We start from the raw sequence: 27461 nt of genomic DNA, 5'->3' as shown, positions 1-27461 counted from the left end.
AAGGGGCAGCTGATGGATTTGAACCGCTGACCTTTTGGTTAGCAGCCAAACTCTTAATCACTGCACTACCAGGGCTCCTAAGAAGATGTAAATATCCTAAATTTTTATATACTTATTAACAGAGGTTCAAAAATATGTGAAGCCAAAATTATAGATTTGAAAGAAGACACACATTCACAATTATATTTAAGAATTTCAATACCTCTCCCTAATAATTTATAGAACAAGAGTAAATTGGTAAGCATATCAAAGACTTGAACAACACTATCAACCTGATTGACCTAATTGATGAAATTGACCCACTCAAAACACCAAAATACACATTATTCTTAGTGCACATGAAACATTTACTGAGATAAGCCATAGCCTGGGCCAAAAAAAAGAAGTCTCTTCCTAAGTTTAAAATGATCAAAATCATAAAAAGTATGTTCTCTAATGAGAGCAGAATTTAATATAAATGACCAAACAAATACGGAACATTCCCAAATACTTGGAAATCAAGCAAAGACTATGTGTGGGGAAGAAGGAAAAAAAAGGTATGTATTGATATTGTTGTGTTGTTGTTAGGTGCATTCAAATTGGTTTCAATTCATAGTGACCCTCCGTACAATAGAACTAAACACTTAGCCATCCTCACAATCGTTGTTATGCTTGAGCCCATTGTTGCAGCCACTGTGTCAAACCATCTTGTGCAGGGTCTTCCTCTTTCTTGCTGGCCCTCTACTTTACCAAGCACGATGTCCTTCTCCAGGGACTGGTCCCTCCTGATAACATGTCCAAAGTGTGTGAGACATATAGTCTCACATCCTTGCTTCTAAGGAGCATTCATTCTGGTTGTACTTCTTCCAAGACAGATTCGTTCGTTCTTTTGGCAGTCCAAGGTATATTCACTATTCTTCACCAATGCCACAATTTGAAGAAGTCAATTCTTCTTCAGTCTTCATTACTCATTGCCAAGCTTGCCCATGCATGTGAGGCAATTGAAAACACCATGGCTTGGATCAGGCACCTTAGCCTTCAAGGTGACATCTTTGCTTTTCAACACTTTAAAAAGGTGTTTTGCAGCATATTTGCCCAGTGAAATGCATCTTTTGATTCTTGACTGCTGCTTCCGTGAGTGTTGATTGTAGATCCAAGTAAAATGAAAATCCTTGACAACTTCAATCTTTTCTCCATTTATCATGATGTTGCTTATTGGTCCACTTGTGAGGATTTCTGTTTTCTTTGTGTTGAGGTGTAATCCGTTCTGAAAGCTGTGGTGTTTGATCTTCATCAGTAAGTCCTTCAAGCCCTCTTCACTTTCAGCAAGTAAAGTTCTCTTACATGCATAATGCAGGTTTTTAATGAGTCTTCCTCCAATCCTGATTCCTCATTCTTCTTCGGATTATTTGGTCAGCATGCAGATTGAATAGGTATGGTGAAAGGATACAACCCTGACATACACCCTTCCTTACTTTAAACCACACAGCATCCCCTTGTTCTGTTGGAACGACTGCCTCCTGATCTATGTACAGGTTCCTTATGAGCACAATTAAGAGTTCTGGAATTCCCACTCTTCACAGTGTTATCCATAATTTATTATGATACACACAGTCAAATGTCTTTGCATAGTCAATAAAACACAGGTAAACATCCTTCTGGTATTCTCTGCTTTCAGCCAGCATCCATCTGACATCAGCAATGATAGCCCTGGTTCCACGTCCTCTTCTGAATCTGGCTTGAATTTCTGGCAGTTCCTTGTCAATATATAGCTGCAGCTGCTTTTCAATGATCTTTGGCAAAATTTTACTTGAGTGTGATATTAATAATATTGTTTAATAGTTTCAACATTTGGTTGGATCACCCTTTTGGGGAATAGGCATAAATATGGATCTCTTCCAGCCGGTTGGCCAGGTAACTTCTTCCGAATTTCTTGTCATAGATGAGTGAGCACTTCCAGTGCTACATCCATTTGTTGCAACATCTCAATTGGTATTCTGTCAATTTCTGGAGTCTTGTTTTTTACCAATGCCTTCAGTACAGCTTGAACCTCCTCCTTCAGTACCATCAGCTCCTGATTATATGCTACCTCTTGAAATTGTTGATCATCAACAAATTTTTTTTGGTATAGTGATTTCCAGTATGTGTATTCCTCCCATCTTCTTTTGATGCTTCCTGCATCATTTAATATTTTTCCTGTAGAATCCTTCGATATTGCAACTTGACACTTGAATGTTTTCTTCAGTTCTTTCAGCTTGAGAAATGCTGAGTGTGTTCTTCCCTTTTGGTTTTCTAACTCCAGATCTTTACACATGTCATTATAATACTTTATTTTGTCTTCTCAAGCAGCTTTTTGAAATCTTCTGTTAAGCTCTTTTACTTCATCATTTCTTCCTTTCGTTTTAGCTACTTAATGTTCAAGTGCAAGTTTCAGAGTCTCTTCTGGCATCCATTTTTGTCTTTTTCTTTCCAGTATTTTTAATGACCTCTTGCTTTCTTCATGTATGATGTCCTTGATGTCATCCCATAATTCGTCTGGTCTTCAGTCATTAGTGTTCAACGTGTCAAATCTATTCTTGAGATGGTCTCTAAATTCTGGTGGAATATGCTCAAGGTGGTGCTTTGGCTCTCGTGGACTTGTTCTAATTTTCTTCAGTTTCAACTTGAACTTGCATATGAGCAATTGATGGTCTGTTCCACAATTGGCCCCTGGCCTTGTTCTGACTGATGATATTGGGCTTTTCCATCATTTCTTTCCACAGATGTAATCGATTTGATTCCTGTTTATTCCGTATGGTGAGGTTCACGTGTATAGTTGCCATTTATGTTGGTGAAAAAAATGGTATTTGCAATGAAGGAGTCACTGGTCTTACAAAATTCTATCATGAGATCACCATCATTTCTATCACCAATGCCGTATTTCCCAAACACCATTTCTTCTTGTTTCCAAATTTTGCATTCCAATCACCAGTAATCATCAATGCATCCTGATTGCATGTATGATCAATTTCAGACCACAGAAGTTGGTAAATATCTTCAATTTCTTCATCGTTGGCCTTAATGGTTGGTGCATAAATTTGAATAATAGTCATATTAACTGATCTTCCTTGTAGGCGTACGGGTATTATCCTAACACTGGCAGTGTTGTACTTCAGGATAGATCTTGAAATGTTCTTTTTGACAATGAATGCAACACCATTCCTCTTCAATTTGTCATTCCTGGTATAGTGTACCATATGATTGTCTGATTCAAAATGGCCAATACCAGTCCATTTCAGCTCACTAATGCCTAGGATATTGGTTTTTATGTATTCTATTTCATTTCGATGATTTCTAATTTTCTTAGATTAATACTTTGTACATTTGTGTTGATATTGGTAATCAAAATGATAGTCTGGGGTGTGCCCTTTTTGTTGCCTGCTACAGGGTCATTATGTTTCTCATCTGCCTGATAACAGAACTCTGATTTTTTCAGATGCTAGGCAACAGTTTTTGATCACAGAGATGCTGGCCTCCCCACAAGATCCAGAGGAGGACGAATGCTTGGTCTATGCAATTGATTTTGGTAATTCTGGTACCCCATGCCAGATACTCATTTTTCAGCTTCACTTGTATTTAAGGGATGTCCTGGGACAAATTCGAAGAAGCAGAAGTAAAGGGAAGTCTTTTAGATTGGGGGGTGGGTAGCCTTCTGGGAAGGATTTTCTTACAAGAAAATGGAGTCTAACAGAGAAAAAGTCTTTTCCCTGAGCATTATTTTCTGCCTTAAGTCAGCATGAGGATGTCAGGTCCACAAAAATAACTGTTAATCTGTGACCATGAGAAAATAGAATGAGGACAAAAAAAAAAAAAAAAAAAAAAATCACTCTAAGGATAACAGAGCAGAAAGATAGATAGAGCCCATCCTTAGTAAATTTTTGAATTACCAAGTGAATCCTAAAATCCTTTAACTCTGGATTATTTATTAAGTAAATAAAAAATAGACTTATTAAATTCCTTTTACTTACAACCAAATAAAGACTATGGTCTTCTGATTTTCTTCTTCACTAGAAAGTTAAAAAAAAAAAAAACCATTGCCATCCAGTAGATTGTAACTCATAGCAACCCTATAAAGATAAAGGTTACTAAACATCAATTCTCTCACACACTATCCTCTCTATCTCTGATATATCTCTGTCTCTATCCCCTTCTGCACAGCTTTGCCCCCAATCTTACAGAATATATTCCTCCCTTTCTTACCAAGGCAAACATCTCCACTTCTGCTCTGTGTCTCAGTTTTCTTCCTTGTTTCCTCCAGGATCTGTGCCCTCTTGCATTTCTAATTACTCTTTTTTCCACTGCTTTAATTATTGTGTCCTCTTTGCTTAATTCAGTTGACTTCTCAGTGCATAGAATGTATCTTTTTTCTCTTTGACACTTCAGATTAGTGGTCTAGGCTTATTGTCTCTGTATCCTCACCCACCAATGTGTTCCTCACCCCCTTGCAATATTCTGTTTTTTCCCTTATTCTAATTCCTCAAAAAAAAAAAAGAAAACTTGTTTGCCATATTTAATGTTTTCATATATATTCACTTCTCCTGATTTCTACAATACATAATTTTTCATGCGAAAACTCTTCAACGTTAACTTTCTTGACATTATCCTGAATCTTCTCCCATGTCTTAATTGACTTTCATTTTTGCCAAGAATGTAACTTTCTCTTATTCCCTGACTATGGTTATTTCCCAAAATTTAATTCTTGGCATTCAGCTTTCTCTTTCTCCTTTCCTCTTAAAAAAAAAAGAAACTTATTCTTTATGATCTTAACCATTACCCAGATGTGGATAATTCCTAAATCCGTGTCTCCATCTGTAATCTCTTTCAAATTCTCAGTACCATATCTCCAATTGCATTTTAGACAATCGTTGATATAATCGACATATCTAAAAACCAATTAATCTTCCTCCTCTTCAGACCAGTTCCCCAAGCCGTGGTGAAGCAGTGATTAAGAGCTATGGCTGCTAGCTAAGAGATGGGCAGTTTGAATCCACAAGCTGCTCCTTGGAAGCCCTCTGGGGGCAGCTGTACTATGTCTTATAGGATCGCTATGAGTGAGAATTGACCCGACAGCATTGGTTTTTTTTGTGTGTGTGTCATTGTTATCAAGGGTACTATTATTCTACCATTTACCGAATTTTAAATTCTAAATTGTTTTCAACTATTTCTTCTCTATCTTTTATATAAAAGTATTAACACATTTTAATCAAATCCCATTTTGAATAATTTCACCTTATTTTAGTCTTTCTCATTTTCCACTCATACTAATTCAATAGTTTTGGTTCTTTCCCACTTTCAAATTCCTTTCCCTTCAACGAATTTACAATTATACTGCCACCAGAAATATATTGCCAAAACATTCTTTCACCAAATCGTACTATTAAATGGCTTCCCATTGCCTACATTGGATTTCTGAAACTAAGAGCAATTTTTAAGGAGTTAAAACCTGCACAGTGAGGATATATGTATAGTATGATCTCACTTATATGAAGTATCTGGAATAGGCAAATGCATAGAGACAAAGGTAGATTGGGGATTACCAGTGGCTGAGGAAGGTAGGAATGGGGAGTTATTGTTTAATGGATACTGATTTTTTGTTTGTGGTGACAAAAAGGTTTTGGAAGTGGATGGTGGTGGTAGCTCCACAACGTTGTGAATGTAATATTTTACCATAATAAAATATTTAAAAACTCCACACAGCAGGAAGTCTCTAGGACTCACTATGCTTAGTGAAGGCCTAAGGTTAATATTTTGTATACTATGCCTGCAGGCATCCAATAAAAAAAAAAATTCCAATAGACACCTGCAATTAATTACAGGTTAGATTGGACAGGTGGAACATGATTTTATCAACTCTGTAGTTAGGCAAGAAACAGGGCTTCTCTATTGCTGACAAGTATGTTATCAACAGACCATCTTTCACCCTTCTTGGTTCTGTGTTTTGATTCTCTATTTCTTCCTAATGTAATATGTATGAAATCTGATTCTCCTTTTTGTCTTCAGTTGCCATGATATGATCTCCATAGACCAGAGGAGCTGTTAAAATTTGTAAAGACTATTTCTAATTGTGCATATAAAAAAAAAAAATCTGACTTAATTAGAAAAATAACAGCTGAATCACTTTAGTTCAATTATGTCAGTCTCACTCTAAAATGCTGTGAAATATGTTAATGTATCTAACATGCAAATATCTGTAAAACAGGTATTGTTTTGTTTTTTGACTTTGAACACAGCGCCCAACCTCTGACCAGTTCAAATCAAAGAGACAAGCTAACTGTGTTCCATTGTCAAGGATAAGGAGGCTTGCTCCAACGTTTTCTATATTTATAATCAAGGAAATGTTCACCACCTCTGTCCTTGGGGTTTACCCTGATTTGACTGGCTTTGTTTACATTTTCCAAACCATTTTTATACACATTATAATTAATAACACAATTCCATTTTTAAGGCTGAGTTTCTAAGGAAATTAGTTTGTAGAGGATGGTTTGCATGAAACTTGGCTCTGTACCTCCCTAAATCAATCAGTTTGCTCAGTCAAATATTTATTGGACACCTGTTTGTGCAAATCTTTCCAAGCTGGTCTTTCAGAAATTGCCTTATTGTGACAGTGAAGATTGTCTTCCTCTATATATGAAAAGATAATGGTGGGCCCAGACAGTTAAAGATAGGGTGATAATACATCCTGTGTTGCCTGGACAGTTCTATTTGACACCTATTGTCCAGGCATATTTATTAATAGCAGCTCTTTCAGTCTTAAAAATCGTTCAAGTTTGGAGGACAAATTATTTGGCTGCCTTAGTTAAAGATCGTGAGTGTAAGACAAAGAGATGAGATGACTATGTTGCTTCGTTTTTACTACTGGAAGACCAGATTCTATAATCTTTTTTAAGGCTTCACATAGGATGCCACATTCCATTCTCTGGAATTTAATAGGTAACAGATTTTATTTCAAAGACAGGCTATTTAAAATAATACAAAAGTATAATTAACTGGGAGTTTAGAGCCCTGAGTCTTCCCCAAGACTCTAAGTAATCAACATTGTGATGCTAGGCCCATGATTTTTTAATGTGGACAGAATCACTTGTGATATTTGTTAAAATGCAGGTTATGGAAAAATTCCCACAGGTATTCTGAGACAAGTATTCCTTGAGAATCACTGCCTTAGGCAAGTCGGCTCTTCTGGGCTTCAAATTCTACATGCATAAAATGAGGGGGCTGGATTAGGTGAAGTTTAGGGCTATTGTCAGTCCTTAACTTTCATGAATCAATTGAATTGTTCTCTATTTCTGGGAATAAAGCTCTGATCAATTCAACATGTGTGGCACTCAAGTGACTAAGCCTCTCTTCTTAAGTGTACGGTTTAAATAAATATTTTCTACTTAACCCGTCAGCTGCCCATCACAGAGTTTTGGAATAGGAAGAGGCACTAGAGACCATCTAGTGCAATCCCCCACTCAATGCAGAAAGGCTACCATTCCCCAATAACACCCCCAGTAGATGGTCATCCAGCCTGTGCTTGTTCACTTCCATCACTGGGAACTTACTACTTTGAAATAAGGAAATGTCTTCCTTTTCTTAAATTAAAAATCTTTCTCTTGGAGGTATAACCCATGTGTCCTGGTTCTGAGCTATGATTCTATATAGAATAAGTATAATTTCTTCTCCATGTGACCACAGTTTGGATGAAGTCTTCATTTCACACTCAGTTTCAGTTTCTTTTAACACACTGCTTATGTCTTTTTTTTTTTTTTATGTCTAATTGCTCTCCGATGGATCTCTCCTAAAATGTGTCCTCAGCTGTGGTCTGGGCAATGTCATTTACCACAGGACCATTATCTTCTGGAAACTAAATATCTTTTAATGCCATCATGCTTGGTAAAGCAGAGGGTCAGCAAAAAAGAGGAAGACCCTCAATGTGATGGATTGACACAGTGGCTGCAATAAGGGGCTCAGGCATAACGATGATCGTGAGGATGGTGCATGCCCAGGCAGTGTTTCGTTCTGTTGTATGTACATAGGATCACCATGAGTTGAAACTGACTCGACAGCACCTAATAATAACAACAACAGACACCACCTAAGATGCCATTTGTATTTTGTGTCAGCCAATCACATTGCTGGCTCATTCTAAGCTGGTAGTCCACCCAAATCCTGAGGGCTTTCTCAGTGAAAGTCATTTATGCAAGTTCTCCACAATCCACAACTCTAAACCCATAATCATACAGCTGCTCCCTTTTGTACCCTAAATTCAGGAACTTACATGCGTCTCTATTTGATTTCACCCTTTTTTTAGTGATAGCCTGTTGCACTCGTATTTTTTTGACATACAATGCCTTAGTTACCTCTTTCAGCTTTGTGATGTTTGTAGATTTGGTGTGCATGTTTTTTACTTCAATCGCCGTCAACTTTTAAGAATAGACAAGACCAAGAAGAAAAATCTTCAATGCACCTTTAAATAACTCCCTTCAGGGTAGCTTTTATCAGATATTGCTTTTTCAGTGTATGATCTAAGATAGGCATTGGTTCCTCAGGGCATTGAACCAAAACACCAATTAACTGTAGTTTAAGCTACTCAGAACTCAACCAGTCTAGGGTACCTGCAAGAAATTTTATTGACTATTATCAGTCTTATTCAATTGAACTCACAACTGAGGATACACAATCCACTAGTGCAAGGGGATTGAACCCAGTAACCTGCGATGATAGCAAAGGTCTGCCCTTTTCTCAATGAGGAATATGACAATATGATCTAAATCTTTTTGAAAGAAATAATTTCCAACCTGTTCTTGAACTGAAATTTTTCCTTCAGCCTATCTTCATAGACAACTTTTATATTATCTATTTAATATGATATGCCTATTATGTCCATGAAAATTAGTAGCACAGGCCGCTAATCATACCAGTGTTATCTATTGCTTTGATGTTGCCAATATGCTCATGAAAATTAGTAGCACAGCTACTAATAATAGCAAAATTAGGTAGAAGTTGTGAGTATTTGAATAGACTGACAGGATGACACAATATAATAGAAAGTCCATAAATAAATAAAAAATATATAGGAATTTTGTAAATGATAGAAGTGGTTACAAATCACTGATGGAAAAATGCGTTATTCAAACAATAGTATGGAGGCAAATAAATTTGGGGGAAAAATAAATTGAATCTGTCTTATACACCTTATACTAGAATTCATCCAGAATGGATCAAAAAATAGAAATTAAAAAAAAAGAAATAAAACATCAGAGATTCCTTTTATAACCTTGAAATGGGGAAAGTATTTCTAACAACATATGAAGTAAAAAATGAAATATTAATAAATTTGACTTCAGAAATATCAGTTACGTCTTCATGCTGAGAATATAATCAAATGACAAAGGAAAAACAGAGGGGAGTTGAAATACATTTGCAACTCATATCACAGGCAAAGGGGAATTCTCTCTATGTATAGTTTCAAATAAAACTTATGTGCTACCTCAGATCCCTATAATTACTTTGCTTTCTTCCTGCAACAGCCCTAGAAATAGCTTGTATTATTTCCAAGGTCATGTAGGCAGATCGTTACTGCGTTTGCTCCGCTGCAGACCAACGGACTCAAGGCAGCAACTGTTTGGGGTTTCTCTTGTTATTCATGGGCATTTTTCAGTACAACCGCACCTCATGCCTATAGCCTATGCCTCTTAATTTCCTTTCCAAGAGATTCCCTAACGTTACCGAGACTGAAGGGCTTCCCTACTGCCGCTTATATAGATGCTGTTGAACTTATTCAGTGCCCTGTGAAGTGATTTTCTTTCTTTCTTTTTTTTTACCTAGAGGAAGCAGGAGTTTATGAATAAATACTTCTTCTTTAAATACATCATCACCTCCCCCACCCCAAAAGCTTGAGAAAAATAAGTGTTATTTTTAAGGGCACAACAATAAAGCTTATTGTTAGGCTGATGCTGTAACATAAACAGTGGAAGACGAAAAGCAATTAAATAACAGTTTTAAGGTGATACCAGATGATAAAACTGCTAGGCGGGTATTTTATACCCAGAAAAAAATGTTGTCGTTGTTAGGTACCGTCAAGTTGGTTCCGACTCAGAGCGACCCTATGTACCACAGAATGAAACACTGCCTGGTCCTGCGCCATCCTACAGTCGTTGTTATGTGTGAGCCCATTGTTGCAGCCACTGTGTCAATCCGTCTCATTGAGGGTCTTCCTCTTTTCTGCAGACCCTGTACTTTACCAAGATGATGTCCTTCTCAAAGGACTGATCCCTCCTGACAACATGTCTAAAGTATGTAAGACCAGTCTCACCATACTTGCTTCTAAGGAGCATTCTGGTTGTACTTCTTCCAAGACAGATTTGTTTGTTCTTTTGGCAGTCCATGGTATATTCAATATTCTTGCCAACACCACAATTCAAAGGCATCAATTCTGCTTTGGTCTTCCTTATTCATTATCCGGCTTTCACACGCATATGATACGATTGAAAACACCATGGCTTGGGTCAGGCACACCTTAGTCTTCAAGTTGGCATCTTTGCTTTTCAACACTTCAAAGAGGTCCTTTGCCCAATGCAACGCATCTTTTGATTTCTTGACTGCTGCTTCCATGGGTGATGACTGTGGATCCAAGTAAAATGAAAAAATATTCTTCAAAAATGCAGCCTATATAAAGGCATTTTTAGAGAAAAGGGATGAGTTGAGAATATTAACTGTCATCCTAACCATACTACAAAAAATACTAAATGAATTTCTTCAGACTGAAGGAAAATGATACCAGATAGAAGAATGGAATTGCACAAAGAAACAAACAGAACTGAACAGAGTAAAAGTGTAGGTAAATACAAAAGAAAAATTTTGCTTTTTAGAAAAGACCTTTTAAAGCAAAAATATTAAAATGTTCTGTGGGGTTTACATCAAATGTAAAAGTAAACTACATGATGATAATAACAAAAAGGGTGGGAGCTGAAAGGTTCTTACATTATTTGTGAAAAGATAAAATTTTAATTCAAGGTAGTTTGTGTTAAGAATGCATATTTTAATATATAGTATAAATGTTAAATGGAAATAGAAAAATGTTAATAAAAAATCAACAAGATATGTAAAATAGAATACCAAACATACTTGATTAATCCAAAAGAAGGCATGAAAGAAATAGCCAAGTACGATGAGAAAAATAGAAACCAAAATGGAGACTAAAATCCAACCAGCTCAGCAATTATCTTAAATGTTAAAAACAAAACAAAAAAAAAACCCTAAATAATTAAAAGATGTAGGTTACAAAGATGGATTTTTTTTTTAATGATTCAGTATATAAACCGAAATCCATTGCCGTCGAGTCAATTCCGACTCACAGCGACCCTATAGAACAGAGCAGAACTGCCCCATAGAGTTTCCAAGGAGTGCCTGGTGGATTTGAACTGCTGAACTCTTGGTTAGCAGCCGTAGCGCTTAACCACTACATGACCAGGGTTTCCGGTTCAGCATATACTATCTGCAAAAGACACACTTTCAATATGAAAATACAAATTACAGAAAAGTAAAAAGGTGGAAAAAATATATTAGCACTGAAAAGGGATATTATATAATGATAAATTTATCCAACAGACATGAAAAGGCTAAATATATATACATCTAATACCATAGTTTAAATATAAGATGCAAAACTGACAGAATTTAAAGGAGAAATATACTAATCCACCATTACAATCAGAGATTTTTCTCTCAGTCAAAGATGAAATAAGCATATTTTAAAAAGAGCAATATATAGAAGATTTGAAAAACTCTATTAACGAATTTAACCTGATTAATATAACACTTCAACTGACAAATGGAGACTATATATACTTTTTCAAATGCACAATAAGTTTATTATGAAACAATAAACAACATAACCATATACTGGTCCCTTAAAATAATTCCTAGTAAATGCCTAAGTGTTGACTTATCCACAGTATGTTCTCTGACCACATATGCAATTAACTAGAAATCAGTAACAAAAAGATAGCTAAAAAATCCCAGACATTTGGAGATTAATAACATAATTCTAAATAATACATGGGTCAAGAAGAAGTCAAAGTGAATATTGTTGTTAGGTGCCCTCGGGTCAGTACTGACTCATAGTGACCCTATGTACAACAGAATGAAACACTGCCCAGTCCTGCACAAGCCCTACAATCCTTGTTACGCTTGAGCCCATCGTTGCAGCCACAGTGTAAATCCATCTTATTGACGGTTTTCCTCTTTTTTGCTATCTACCAAGCATGATGTCCTTCTCCAGGGACTGAACTCTCCTGATAACAAGTCCAAAATATGTGACATGTTTTATTCTTGCTATCCTTGCTTTTAAGGAGCACTCTGACTGTATTTCTTTCAAAACAGATTTATTCTTTCTTTTGCCAGTCCATGGTATATTCAATATTCTTCCCCAGCACCATAATTCAGAGGTATCAATTATTCTTTGGTCTTCCTTATTCACTGTCTAGCTTTCACATGCACATGAGGCAACCGAAAATACCGTGGCTTGGGTCAGGCGCTTCAATCTTCAAGGTGTCATCTTTGCTTTTTAGCACTTTAAAGAGGTCTTTTGTAGCAGATTTTACTCAGTTCAATGCGTCTTTTGATTTCTTGACTGCTGCATCCACAGGTGTTTATTGTGGATCCAAGTAAAATGAAATCCTTGACAAATTCAGTCTTTTCTCTGTTTATCCTGATGTTGCTTACCAGTCCAGTTGTGAGGATTTTTGTTTTCTTTATGTTGAGGTGTAATGCACACTGAAGGCTGTGGTCATCTTCATCAGTAAGTGCTTCAAGTCCTCTTCACTTTCAGCAAGCAAGGTTGTGTCATCTGCATAACACAGGTTGTTAATGAGTCTTGTTCCAATCCAGATGCCCCATTCTTCATATAGTTCAGATTTTCCCATTATTTGCTCAGCATACAGATTGAATAAGTATGTTGAAAATATACGACGCTGATGCACACCTTTCCTGACAAAACCACAGAGTATCCCTTGTTCTGTTCGAATGACTGCCTCTAGATCTATGTACAGGTTCCTCATGAGTACAATTAAGTATTCTGGAATTCCCATTCTTCACAATGTTGTCTGTAATTTGTTATGATCTATGGTCAAATTTCTTTGCACAGTCAATAAAACATAGGTAAACATATTTCTGGTATTCTCTGCTTTCAGCCAAGATTCATCTGGCATCAGCAATGATAGCCCTGGTTCCACATCCTCTTCTGAATACGGCTTGAATTCCTTGCGGTTCCCTCTTGATGCATTGTTGCGGCTCCTTTTGAATGATCTTCAGCAAAATTTTACTTGAGTGTGATATTAATGATATTGTTTGATAATTTCCAAATTCAGCTGGATTACCTTTCTTTGGAATAGGCCTAAATAGGGATCTCGTCCAGTCAGGTGGCCAGGTAGCTGTCTTCCAAATTTCTTGGCATAGACGAGTGAGTACACCCAGCACTGCATCTGTTTGTTGAAACATCTCAATTGATATTCCATCAATTCCTGGAGCCTTGTTTTTCACCAATGCTTTCAGTGCAACTTGGGCTTCTTCCTTCAGTACCCTTGATTCCTGATCATACACTACCTCCTGAAGTGGTTGAACATAGACCAATTCTTTTTGGTAAAGTGAGTCTCTGTATTCCTTCCATCTTCTTTTGATGCTTCCTGTGTCATTTAATATTGTCTCTATAGAATCCTTCAGTATTGCAACTTGAGGCTTGAATATTTTCTTCTCTTATTTCAGCTTGAGAAATGCCAAGTGTGTTCTTTCCTTTTGGTTTTTTTAAACTCCTGGTCTTTGCACATGTCATTATAATACTTTGTCTTCTTGAGCTGCCCTTTGAAATCTTCTGTTTAGCTCTTTTAGTTTATCATTTCTTCTGTTTTCCTTAGCTACTCAATGTTCAGGAAACCCTGGTGGCGTAGTGGTTAAGTGCTACAGCTGCTAACCAAAGGGCCAGCAGTTTGAATCCACCAGGTGCTCCTTGGAAACTCTATGGGGCAGTTCTACTCTGTCCTATAGGGTCACTATGAGTCGGAATCGACTAATGGCACTGGGTTTAGTTTTTTTTTTTTTTTTGTACTCAATGTTCAAGAGCAAGTTTCAGAGTCTTTTCTGACATCCATTTTCGTCTTTTATTTCTTTTCTGTCTTTTTAATGACCTGTTGTTTTCTTCATGTAGGATGTTCTTGATGTCATCCCACAGCTCATCTGGTCTTCAATTATTAGTGTCCAAAGCCTCAAATCTACTCTTAAGATGGTCTCTAAATTCAGGGGGGATATACTAAAGGTTATACTATGGCTCTTGTGGACTTGTTCTAATTTTCTTCAGCTTCAACTTGAACTTGCACGTGAGTGATTGACAGTCTGTTCTACAGTTGGCCCCTGGCCTTGTTCTGACTGTTGATATTGAGCTAAACTGGACATTAGAAAATATTCTGAAGTAAAAAAATAATGCAAAAACAATGGATCAAAATCGGTGAGACAATGCTAAAGCTGTGTTTAGAGGGAAATATACTGACTTTAAATGGTTATATTAGAAAAAAAAAAAGGCTTAAAAACAACGATCTAAGTGACCATCTAAAATAGCTAGTAAAAGAAGAAAAGTATTCTCAAAGAAAGAAGAAAATTATAGACACAGAGATATGCCCAGATCCCCTGTCAATGTCAATGAAGATTGTGTGTTCAAGTTGTCAGCAGATAGTCCCTGTCTGACCAGTTCCTTCAAAGTTTGCCTCAATTGTTGGCACCCTCTTTGCCAAAGGGTACACCTTTCTTTGAAGGTCCCCATCCAGTGACTGATTGAGGTAGAAGTATAAAGGTTCAGTCGTTTCAGACCAATGCAGGGTGCTCCTAACAACCTATACACTGACAGCCTATATAGACAGCTGTAAAAATAATCAAAACTCAAAGAAACTAAAACATAAGGTTTATTCTGAGCAGTTATTCTACATGCAGGGAGACCATTCTTATTCTATAAAAAAAAGCAAATGGCTCAAAGTAGGCTAGTTACAATAAAGTTTACAAAGAGGGAGAAGAATACAAGAGCAACCATTGGCTAATGTTAACATGATTGATGGAATCTTGTCCTTCCCATTTTACTGGGATCAGCTGACATCTGGTCACAAAGTGGTCTCTAGCCTGGCTGCTAAAATTTGGCCCTATTGGCACAGAAGTTAAGTGTTCGGCTGCTAGCTGAAAAGTCAGCGATTTGAATCCACCAGCTGCTCTGTGGGAGAAAGATGTGGCAGTTTGCTTCTCTAAAGATTTATAGCCTTGGAAACTCTATGGGAAAGGTCTACTCTGTCCTATAGATGGTCGCTATGAGTCAGACTCAACTCTATGCAATAGGTTTTTTTTTTTTTATCTACTTGCTTCAAGAGACCTTTTGAAATTTAAATTAAGTAAGCCTAGAGTCTTTTTCATTAAATCACCAAGTAATGGTTTTGCTGTTGACTATCTTTTTCCCTGGTTGTGAAGTGGTAGCGGTTCAACCCACCGGATACTCCACAAGGAGAGAGATGTGGCAATCTGTGTCCATAAAGATTATAACCTTGAAAGCCTTATAGGTCATACCTACTCTTATAGGGTCACTATCAGTTGGAATTCAATTGACAACAATGGGTTTGGTTTGGTTTTCTTTTTCTAGCAGGAAAAGACAAATTTATATAGCTACCGAACAACTTCTGGAGAAAGAAAAAAAAGTCAATGCTTTTGCAGTTTGGGTCAGGCTCTTTATGGTATTTGATTCTTAAAGTCGAAGTAAGGTATCTTAATTTTTCTCTTTGACACTGTGTATATACACCTAGAGGATTGTCGGAGCATTGTCAGGCCTCAATCACAGTTGGACCAGTGGGGTTTTAGCCTCCTCTTTTCCACAGGTGACAATCACTATTAAATACCCTGCAAGCCAAGCTCCATTACAGGGTCTGTTCTCAGAGACAGACTTTTGACAGAAGAATAAAAATAATAGCAAATCAATAAAAAAGAAAATAGAAAACCAACAAAACTAAAAGTTGTTTCTTTGAAAGATCAAAAGCATTAGTAAACACTTTGCAAGACTCAGCAAAAATAAAAAAAAAAAAGAGGGGAAAATACCCTCAGAAATTACTGTATCACTAAAAGAAGTCATCACTGCAGACACAACAGATATTAAAAGGATAATTAGACAATATTACAAACAACTTAGTCAATAAATTTGATAACATAGAAATGGAAAAATTCTGTGAAAATCACTATTTACCAAAAAAGAGACAGAAATAGAAAAATTTGAAGTATAGGTTGTTAATATTTTTACTTTGAGGTAATCGTTGAACCACAAATGTATTTGTAAGAAATAATGCAGAAAGATCCTGCATACCCTTTACCCAGTTTCTCCCAAAAGTATTGCAAAACTATATTACTATATCACAACCAGAATATTGACATTGATACAGTCAACATATGTTGCGGTTGGTGTTAGGTGTGCCGCTGAGACAGTTCTGACTCAAAGTGACCCTTTGTACGACGGTGGCCTGGTCCATTGCCACCCTCACAATCGTTGCTATGTTTGAGCCCATTGTTGCATCCACAGTGGTGATCTATCTCCTTGAGGGTCTTTCTCTTTTTTTCACTGACCCTCTGCTTTACTAAACATGATGTCCTTCTCCAGGGACTGGTCCCTCTTGATAGCATGTCCAAAGGACATGAATCGAAGTCTCACCATCCTTGCTTCTAAGGAGCATTGGAACTGTACTTCTTCCAAGACACATTTTTTGTTTTTGTTCTTCTGGCAGTCAATAGTGTATTCAACGTTCATCTCCAACATCATCATTCAAAGGCATCGATTCTTCTTTGGTCTTCCTTACTCATTGTTGAGCTTTCACATTTATATGAGGCAATTAAAAACACCATGGCTTTTTAACATTAAAGAGGTCTTTTGCTCCAGATTTGCTTAATTCAATGCATAGTTTGATTTCTTGACTTTTGCTTTCATGGGTATTGATTATGGATCCAAGGAAAATGAAATCCTTGACAATTTCATTACTTTCTCTGTTTATCATGATGCTTCTTATTGGTCCAGTTGTGAGAATTTTTGTTTTCTTTATGTTGAGATATAATCCATACTGAAGGATGTGGTCTTTGATCTTCATCAGTAAGTGCTTCATATCCTCTTCACTTTCAGCAAGCAAGGTTGTATCTCTGCATAATGCAGGTCATTAATGACTCTTCCTCCAATCCTAATGCCCCATTCTTCTTCATGTAGTCCAGCTACACAGATTATTTGCTCAGCATACAGACTGGATAAGTACAGTGAAAGGATACAACCCTGAGGCACACCCTTCCTGACTTAAAACCACACAGTATCCCCTTGTTCTGTTCAAACAACTGCCTCTTTGTCTATGTACAGGTTCCCCATGAGCACAATTAAGTGTTCTGTAATTCCCATTCCTCACAATATTATCCAAAATTTGTTATGATCCACACAGTCCAATGCCTTTGCATAGTCAATAAAACACAGGTAAGCATCTTTCTGGTTTTCTCTGCTTTCAGCCAAGATCTATCTGCCATCAGCAATGATAGCCCTTGTTCACGTTCTCTTCTGAATCTGGCTTGAATTTCTGGCAGTTCCTTGTTGATGTACTGCTGTAACTGTTTTTGAATGATCTTCAGCAAATCTTTACTTGAGCACGATATTAATGATATTGTTTGATAATTTCCACATTCAGTTGGCTCACCCTTTGTGATGGCTAAGATTGTGTGTCAGCTTGACTGGGCCATGATTCGCAGTGTTTATATGTGATCACTCCCATGATTGAATCTACTGTGAATAGCCAATCAGTTGAAAGGGAGTTTCCTTGGGGGCATGGCCTGCATCTGAATATAAGCAGATGTTCTGGCTTTTTTGCTCATTCTGGATCCTGCGGCTACCTCCTGTTCATCTGATCTCTGGCTTTTGGGACTTGAGCTGTCAGTTTATCTGCAGATCTTGGATTCATCTATCTTCACAGCCTGAGAGTGGGAGCCCTGGTCTCCGCCCTGCCAATCTTGGGTTTGCCAGCCCCTGTGGCTACGTGAATAAAGAGAAGCCTCTATCCCAATCCGTGGACTTGGGATGTTCCAACCTCTACAATCTCATGAGCCATTTCCTTGGCGTAAATATTTCTCTGTACATATTTTTACACTTTACTGGTTTTGCTTCTCTAGAGAACCCAATGTAAGAACATTTAGTACCAAGAGTGGTTCTAGAGAAACAAAACTGTAAGGATGAGTTTTCTAAATTGGTTTTCAAGTCTGGCTAGTCTTAAAGATGTTAATGACTCTGCTTCTAGCAGTAAAGAGGGCGCTGCTAATCCATGGCATGAGGAGTCAATACAATTGCACAAAATATCACCACCAGTAGATCAGGTATTGGTGACAGGCAAGGCTCCAGGTGAACACAAGTGTGACATATTTCTATAGTTCTGTCAAAATGAGAAATATAAGGAGGCTAGTTGGTTGGTCTTACTTTTGCTAGACAAACTGGTAAAAATAAGAGATGCACTCAGGGCTTCAGAGTCAAAGCTCAAGTGCCACATAAATGGCCTTAAGGCTTCCATTTGTGCTTTGAAAGAAAGCCTTATTTCTTGTAGTAACAGAGCTGAAATTGCCAAAAACCAAAACTAGAGCCTTGTTGTAAGAGTGGCTGAATTACAATACCAACTCAATTGCCAACCTCGACAGGTGTCTGAAGTTAAAGTAAGGGCATTGATTGGGAAGAAATGGGATCCTGAAACTTGGGATGGGGACATATAGGCATATAACCAGGAAACTGGAGACATTGAGCCCCTTAATTCCATTGAATCACTCCTGCCAGCAGAACCACTCCCATCTGAAGAGATTACTTCATGTTTGTCTGCTAAACCACCCTGCCCAAAAAATCATTAGCATCTCCACTCCCATCAAATGAGATTAGCCCTAGCCTAGCTGCCTCTAAAGAACCCTTGCCTGAGTCATTGCCTGAGGCAGATGCTTTACAAAACAATGCTGAATGTTCTCAAAATAATTCCACGCTACTGATTTTGGCTTCTAGACCTATAACTAGACATAAGTCCCAGTGAGCCCCAAAAGGTGAAGCACCAGGTGTGACCCAGGAGAAGGTACACTATATTCCAAAATAACTGCTTCAAGAAACTGGGGAATATGTGTGGGAATGTCTATTAAGTGTGTGGGATAATGGTGCAAGGAGCATAAAGACGGATCAGTCTGAGTTTATTAATATGGGCCCACTAAGCACAGATTCTTCATTCAGTGTTTCAGCTTGAGAAATTAGGAAAGAATCTAATAGTTTATTTGGCTTGGTTGCTGAAGCATGGATTATGAGGTAGTGTACACTAAATCAAGTTGAAGAAGGTATACAAAGGCTTAGGGAAATTGGCATGCTAGAGTAGATTTATCAGGTTAGACCCACAGACCCACACCTGGAGTGCCCAGAGGACACGCCTTTTACCACAACTGTGAGGAACAAATTTGTAATGGGAGCTCCAGCATCCTTAAAGACTGCTGTAACTGCTATTCTATGTAACTCAGATTTGACAGTGGGAACACCCTTAACTGAATTAAGACACCTAACTGCAATGGGGTTGATTGGATCCCTTGGTAGTAGGGGCCAAACGGCTGCACTCAATCGACAAAGACAAGGTGGGCGTGGTTACAGTAATGGACAGTGGAGTCAAAGCAGTAATCAGAATAGTCTGACTTGTATGGACTTATGGTGTCGGCTACATAGTCATGGTGTTCCTTGGAGTGAAATACATAGGAAATCTACTAAATACTTACTTGATTTGTACAAGCAGATGAATTCTAGGTCAGGTAAACAGCAATCTAACTTGAATTGCCAGAATAGACAGTCACATTCCCTCAATCAATTCCCAGATTTGAGTGAGTTTAAAGACCCACAACTCCTTGAATGAAGGGGAGGCTGTGACCCCTTGAGGAAGGACCCCAATACACTGACAAAAATTTTTACTGTTAATCTTTCTCCCAGCCTTCCCCAAAGAGATCTACAGCCTTTTACAAGAGTGACTATTCATTGGGGAAAAGGAAATAATCAAGGCTCTCAGGGATTACTGGATACTGGCTCTGAAATGACTCTAATTCCAGGAGGCCCAAAACATCATTTTGGGCCCACTATGGCCCGAAGTAGGGGCGTATAGAGGTCAAGTTATTAATGGAGTCTTGGCTTATGCCCATCTCACAGTAGGTCCAGTGGGTCCCTGAACCCATCCTGTAGTGATTTCCCCAGTTCCAGAATGCATAATTGGAATAGATACACTCAGCAACTGTCAGAACACCCACTTTGGATCCCTGACAAACGGACTAAGGGCTACTATCGTAGGAAAAGCCAAGTGGAAGCCATTAGAACTGCCCCTACCTAGGGAAATAGTAAACAAAAAGCAATACCACGTTTCTGGAGGGATTTCAGAGATTACTGCCACCATAAAGGACTTGAAGGATGCAGGGGTGGTGGTTCCCACCACTTCCCCATTCAATTCGCTTATTTGGCCTGTGCTAAAGACAGATGGATCTTGGAGAATGACAGTAGGTTATCAAAAGCTTAACCAGGTGGTGACTCCAATTGCAGCTGTTGTTCCAGATGTAGTTTCATTGCTTGAGCAAGTTAATAGTTCTCCTGGTACCTGGTATGCAGCTATTGATCTGTCCAATGCCTTTTTCTCCATATCTGTTTTGAAGGACCATCAGAAGCAGTTTGCCTTCAGCTGGCAAGGCCAGCAATACACCATCACTTGCCTACCTCAACACTACATTGACACTCCAGCTCTGTGTCATAATTTAGTCCAAAGGGACCTTGATCACTTTTCTCTTCCACTAGACGTCACACTGCCCATTACTTTGATGACATTATGATGATTGGACCTAGTAAGGAAGAAGTGTCAAATGGCTCTGGACTTATTTTGGTAAAACATTTGCATGCTAGAGGGTGGGAAATTAATCCCACAAAAATTCAGATGCCTTCTACCTCAGTGAAATTTCTAGGGGTCCAGTGGTGTGGGGCATGTTGAGATATTCCTTCTAAAGTGAAGGACAAGTTATTGCAACTGGCTGCTCCCACAACTAAAAAGGAGGCACAATGTCTTGTGGGCCTCTTTGGATTTCAGAGACAACACATTCCTCATTTGGGTGTGCTACCCCAGCCTATTTATCAAGTGACTCGAAAAGCTGCTAGTTTTGAGTGGGGCCTAGGACAAGAGAAGGCTCTGCAACAGGTTTAGGCTGCTATCCAAGCCACTGTACCACTTGGGCCATAAGATCCACCTGATCAAATGGTGCTTGAAGTGTCAGTGGCAGTTAGAGATGCTGCTTGGAGTCTTTGGCAGGCCCCTGCTTGTGAATCACAGTGCAGACCCTTAGGATTTTGGAGCAAAGCCCTGCTATCCTCTGCAGATAATTACTCTCCTTTTGAGAAACAGCTGTGGGCTTGTTACTGGGCCTTATTAGAGACTGAATGCTTAACCATGGGACACAATGCCACCATGCAGCCTGAACTGCCCATCAGGAACTAGGTGTTGTCTGACCCACAGATTCATAAAGTTGGATGTCCACAGCAGTGCTTCATCTTTAAATGGAAGTGGTATATACAAGATCAGGCCCGAGCAGGACCTGAAGGCACAAGTAAGCTGCATGAGGAAGTGGCTTATATGCCCATGGTCTCCATTCCTGTCACATTGCCTTCCATCTCCCAGTCTGCACCTAAGACCTCATGGGGAGTTCCTCATGATCAGTTGACTGAAGAAGAGAAAACTCATGCCTGGTTTACAGATGGTTCTGCATGATATCCAGGCACCACTCGCAAGTGGACAGAGGCAGCACTACAGTCCTTTCTGGGACCTCTCTGAAGGACAGTGGTGAAGGGAAATCCTCTCAGTAGGCAGAACTTCAAGCAATGCACCTGGTAGTTCACTTTGCTTGGAAGGAGAAATGGCCTGATGTGAGACTGTATACTGATTCATGGGCTATGGCTGATGGTTTGGCTGGATGGTCAGGGATATGGAAGGAACACGATTGGAAAATTGGAGACAAGAACTTATGGGAAAGAGGTATGTGGAAAGACTTCTCTGAATGGACCAAAGAAGTGAAGATATTTGTGTCTCATGTGAATGTTTGCCAAAGGGTGACATCAGCAGAGGTTGATTTTAAAAATCAAGTGGATAGGATGGTGCGTTCTGTGGAAACCAGTCATCCTTTTTCCCTAGCTACTCCCATCGTTGAGCAATGGGCTCATGAACAAAGTGGCCACAGTAACAGGGATGGAGGTGACTTCCACTCACCAAGGCTGACTACAGCCACTACTGAGTGCCCGATCCGCCAGCAGCAGAGATCAACACTGAATCTCCAACATGACACCATCCCGCAAGGGGTTCAGCCAGCAATTTGGTGGCAATTTGATTACAATGAACCACTTCCATCACAGAAAGCACAGCATTTTGTTCTTACTGGAATAGACACTTAGTGTGGATATGGATTTGCCTTCCCTGCATGCAATGGTTCTGTCAAAACTATCATCTGTGGACTTACAGTATGCCTTATCTACCATCATGGTATCCCACATAGCATTGCCTCAGATGAAGGAACTCATTTCACAGCAAATGAACTGTGGCAGTGTGCCCACGCTCATGGAATTCATTGATGTTACCATGTTTCCCACCATCCTGAAGCAGCTGGCTTGCTAGAATGATGGAATGGCCTTCTAAAGACACAATTATGGTGCCAGCTAGGTGGCAATACCTTTCAGGGCTGGGGCAATGTTCTCCAGGAGGCTGTATATGCTCTAAACCAGGGTCCAATATATGTTTCTGTTTCTCCCATAGTCAGGATTCATGGGTCCAGGAATCAAAGAATGGAAATGAGAGTGACACCACTCACTATTACTCCTAGTGACCCGCTTGCAAGATTTTTGCTTCCTGTCCCTACAACCTTATGCTCTACAGGTCTAGAGGTCTTAGTTTCAAAGGGAGGAAAGCTTCCACCTGGAGATACATCCCTGATTCCATTGAACTGGAAGCTAAGAATGCCAACTGGCCTCTCTGGGCTCCTTATGCCTCTGGATCAACAGGTAAAGAAGGGAGTTACCATACTGGCCGAAGTGATTGATCCTGGTTACCAAATTGATATTACATAATGGAAGTAGTACACCTGGAATGCAGGTGGCCCCTTAGGGCATCTCTTAGTACTACCATGCCCTGTGATTAAAGTCAATGTAAAACTACAGCAACTCAGTTCTGACACAACTAATGATCCAGACCTTTCAGGAAAGAAGGTTTGGGTCACCCCATTAGGCAAAGAACCATGACCAGCTGAGGTGCTTGCTGAGGGCAAAGGGAATACATAATGGGTAGTGGAAGAAGGCATTTCCAAATACCAATTATGGCCATGTGACCAGTTGCAGAAACGAGTACTGTAATTGTTATGAGTATTTCTGCTTTGTACGCTTGCATCAAATATTTTTGTTTTCTTCACTTATAAAATATAAGATGTAAATGGGGCTAGTGCATTTTCGGTTGTACCCATGTTAGTTGTATCGTGTTAGGCACAAGTATGACTTTATAATTGTCTTTATTCAGAGATTCTGTATGGTTTAAGGAGATGCGTATATCTGCCAAGTTGACAAACGGTGGACTGTGATGGTTAAGATTGTGTGTCAACTAGGCTGGGCCATGATTCTCAGTGTTTATATGTGATCATTCCCATGACTGAATCTGCTGTGAGTAGCCAATCAGTTGAAACGGAGTTTCCTTGTGGGCGTGGCCTGCATCTGAATATAAGCAGACGTTCTGGCTTTTTTGCTTATTCTGGATTCTGCAGCTGCCTCCTCTTCATCTGACCTCCAGCTCTTGGGACTTGAGCTATCAGCTTATCTGCAGATCTTGGGATTTGTTGATCTTCACAGCCTGAGAGGGGGAGCCCTGCTCCCTGACCTGCTGATCTTGGGTTCACCAGCTGCATGTGGCCACAGGAATAAAGAGAAGCCTCTATCCTGCTCCATGGACTTGGGACATTCCAGCCCCTACAATCACATAAGCCATTTCCTTGATATAAATCTCTCTCCTTATATATTTATTTATACTCTTTACTGGTTTTGGATCTCCAGAGAACATAGCCTAAGACACCTTTCTTTGGAATAGGCATAAATATGAATTTCTTCCAATTGGTTGGCCAGGTAGCTCACTTATAAATTTCTTGGCATAGATGAGTGAGCACCTCCAGTGTTGCACCCATTTTTGAAACATCTCAATTGATATTCTGTCAGTTCCTGAAGCCTCATTTTTGGCCAATGCCTTCAGTGCAGCTTGGACTTCTGCCTTCAATACCATCAGTTCTTGAGTATATGCTACCTCCTGAAATGGTTGAACGTTGATCAAATCTTTTTGGTACAGTGACTCTGTGTATTTCTTCCATCTTCTTTTAATGCTTCCTGAGTAGTTCAATATTTTGTCCATAGAATCTTTCAACATTGAAATTCGAGACTTAACTTTGTTCTTCATCTTTTTTTCAGCTTGAGAAATGCTGCCCATGGTCTTCCCTTTTGGTTTTCTATCTCCAGGTTTTTGCACATGTCATTATAATACTTCACTTTGTCTTCTCAAGCCACCCTTGAAATTTTCTCTTGAGTTTTTTTATCTTATCATTCCTTCCATTCCCTTTAGCTACTCTACATTTCAGAGTATCTTCTGACATACATTTTGGTCCTTTCTTTCTTTCTTGTAGTTTTAATGATCTTTTGTTTTGTTCATACATGATGTTCTTGATGTCATCCCACAACTCATGTGGTCTTCACTAATTAATGTTCAATGCATCAAATCTATACTTGAGATGGTCTCTAAATTCAGGTGGGATATACTTTGGCTCTCGTGGACTTGTTTTAGTTTTCTTCAGCTTCAACTTGAAATTGCATAGGAGCAACTGATGGTCTGTTATGAAGTCAGCCTCTGGCCTTGTTCTGATTGATGATATTGTGTTCTCCATCATATCTTTTCACAGATGCAGTCAGTTTGATTCCTGTGTATTCCATCCAGAGAAGTCCATGTGTATAGTCACTGTTTATGTTGTGAAAAATGGTATTTGCAATGAATAAATTGTTGGTCTTGCAAAACTCTATCATGGGATCTCTGGTATTGTTTCTTTCATCAAGGCTGTATTTTCCAAGTAAGAATCCTTCTTCTTTGTTTCCAGCTTTCACATTCCAGTAATTATCAATACAACCTGACTGCATATTTGATCAATTTCAGACTGCAGAAGTTGATAAAATTCTTCCATTTCTTCATCTTTAGCATTAGTGGTTGGTACATAAGTTGAATGATAGTCGTATTAATTGGTCTTCCTTGTAGGCATATGGATATTATCCTATCGCTGACAGTGTGGTACCTGAGGATAGATCTTGAAATGTTCTTTTTGATAGTGAATGTGATGCCATCCCTCCTCAATTTGTTATTCCTGGTATTGTAGACCATATGATTGTCTGATTAAAAATAGCCAATACTAGTCCATTTCAGCTCTCTAAAACCTAAGATATTGATATTTATGCATTTCATTTTTGATGACTTCTAATTTTCCTAGATTCATACTTTATACATTCCATGTTCCTATTATTATTAATGGATGTTTGCAGGTGTTTCTTTTTGTATCATGACACATTAGCAAGTGAAGGTCCTGAAGGCTTGACTCCATCCACATCAGTAAGGTCGATTCTACTTTGAGGAGGCACCTCTTCCCTAGTCCTTGTCTTCCAATCTCAGAGGCTCATCTTTGGCACTATATCAGACAATGTTACGCTGCTATGCACAAAGTTTTCACTGGCTTTTTTTTTTTTTTTTTAATTAGATTGCCATGTCCTACTTCCCAGTCTGTCTTTGTCTGGAAGCTCAGGCGAGACCTGTCCATCATGGGTGACCCCGGTGGTATTGAAATACCAGTGGTATAGCTTCTAGCATTGCAACAACATGCAAGCCACAACAGCGTGACAACCCGACACACAAGTGGTGGAGGCAATATATAACCCCAGTGCCGTACACTTTAATTACCCTGAAGATCCCTCACATTGCCCATTTATATCCATAACCACCTTCTTCCTGACACCTAATCCCTGGCAACTACTAATCTCTTCTACATTGAATAATTTTGTCTTTTTAAGAATGTTGTATGAATGTATTTATATAGTATGTAATCTTTTGTGATTGGCTTTTTTTCACTCAACATAATTTCTTATATATTCACCCACATTTTTTGTGTGTATCGGTAGTTCATTGCTTTTTATTTCTGGCTAGTATTCCATCTTATGGGTGTACCAGTTTGTTTAAAAATTCATTCTTTGAAAGATGTCTGGGTTTTTTCCTTTTGGCTATTATAAATACAACTGCTATGGCCATCTATGTACAGGTTTTCGTGTGAACACAAGTTTTTATTTTTCTAGGGTAAATGCCCAAGAGTGTAATTATTAGATAATATGTTAGTTGCATGGTTAATTTTAAAAGAAACTGGCAAAATGTGTTTCAAGAGTGGCTTTACCATTTAACCTCCCCATCAGCATTACAAAGTGATCCAGTTTCTTTGCATCCTTTCCAGCATTTGGTATTGTCACTATCTTTTTTTTTTTGCCATTCTGATAAGTGTGTAGTGACATCTCATTGTGGTTTTCATTTGAATTTCCCTAATGGATAATAATATTGATCATTTCCTTGTCTGCTTATTTGCCACGTCTGTATTCTCTTGGATAAAATGTCTCTTCAACTGTTTTGCCCATTTTACCTTTGGACTGTTTGTTTGCTTTACTTTTGAATTTTTTCTATAGACTAGATACTAGTTCTTTGTCAGATATGTGGTTTGCAAATACTTTCTCTTAGTCTGTAGCTTGTCTTTTCATTCTCTTAAAAGGATCTTTCTCAGAGGGAAAAAAAATCATTTTGATGAGCTTCATTTTATCAATTTTTCCTTTTATAAATCATATTTTTGTGTCAAGTTTAATTTTTTTTTCTTTGCCTAGCCTTAGATCCTGAAGATATTCTCCTATGGTTTTTCTGAAAGTTTTGTAGTTTTACACTTTTAATTACAAGATCCATTTTTAGTTTGTTTTTTTTTTAAATAAAGTGTGAAGTTTAAAGGAAGATTCATTTGTTAAAGAGTCGATCCTTTCATTGAATTGCTTCATCACAATCTTAATGAGATGCATGGCTCAAAAAGGTTAAGAATAATTGCTTCAAGTAAAAGAGCTTCTGTGAAGCTTCCTGGGCTTCATTAAGGTGAAGTAAGTGCACTATGGATTTTCGTTTCATGTTCTGCCTTCAAACAATGTATATGAGCCTTGTTCTATCCTCCTTAGATGAGGATATAAAAGAAAGCAGACGAGTCTGTTCTAAGATAAAAAAATTTCTTTGATGATGCCTATAGGTTAGTGGCACTCCTATTCTGTT

The 27461-nt window shown here is 38.4% G+C and overlaps 1 protein-coding gene across 1 annotated transcript in view; it reads left to right on the top strand.

The window, feature by feature from the left end:
• The window catches only part of LOC135230424 (uncharacterized), a 44758-nt gene extending 21300 nt beyond the window's left edge, over positions 1-23458 (top strand). The window contains 6 exon segments of the mRNA XM_064279690.1: positions 3406-3544; positions 7120-7180; positions 19952-20174; positions 20176-20878; positions 20881-21870; positions 21873-23458. Coding sequence (XP_064135760.1) covers positions 3406-3544; positions 7120-7180; positions 19952-20174; positions 20176-20878; positions 20881-21870; positions 21873-23458 — 3702 coding nt within the window.
• The last annotated feature ends 4003 nt before the right edge of the window (positions 23459-27461 follow it).

This window comes from Loxodonta africana, chromosome 2, assembly GCF_030014295.1.
Source record: "Loxodonta africana isolate mLoxAfr1 chromosome 2, mLoxAfr1.hap2, whole genome shotgun sequence".
Lineage (NCBI taxonomy): Eukaryota > Metazoa > Chordata > Mammalia > Proboscidea > Elephantidae > Loxodonta > Loxodonta africana.
Note: the sequence above shows the minus strand (reverse complement) of the source record. Positions and strands in the feature narration are given on the sequence as shown.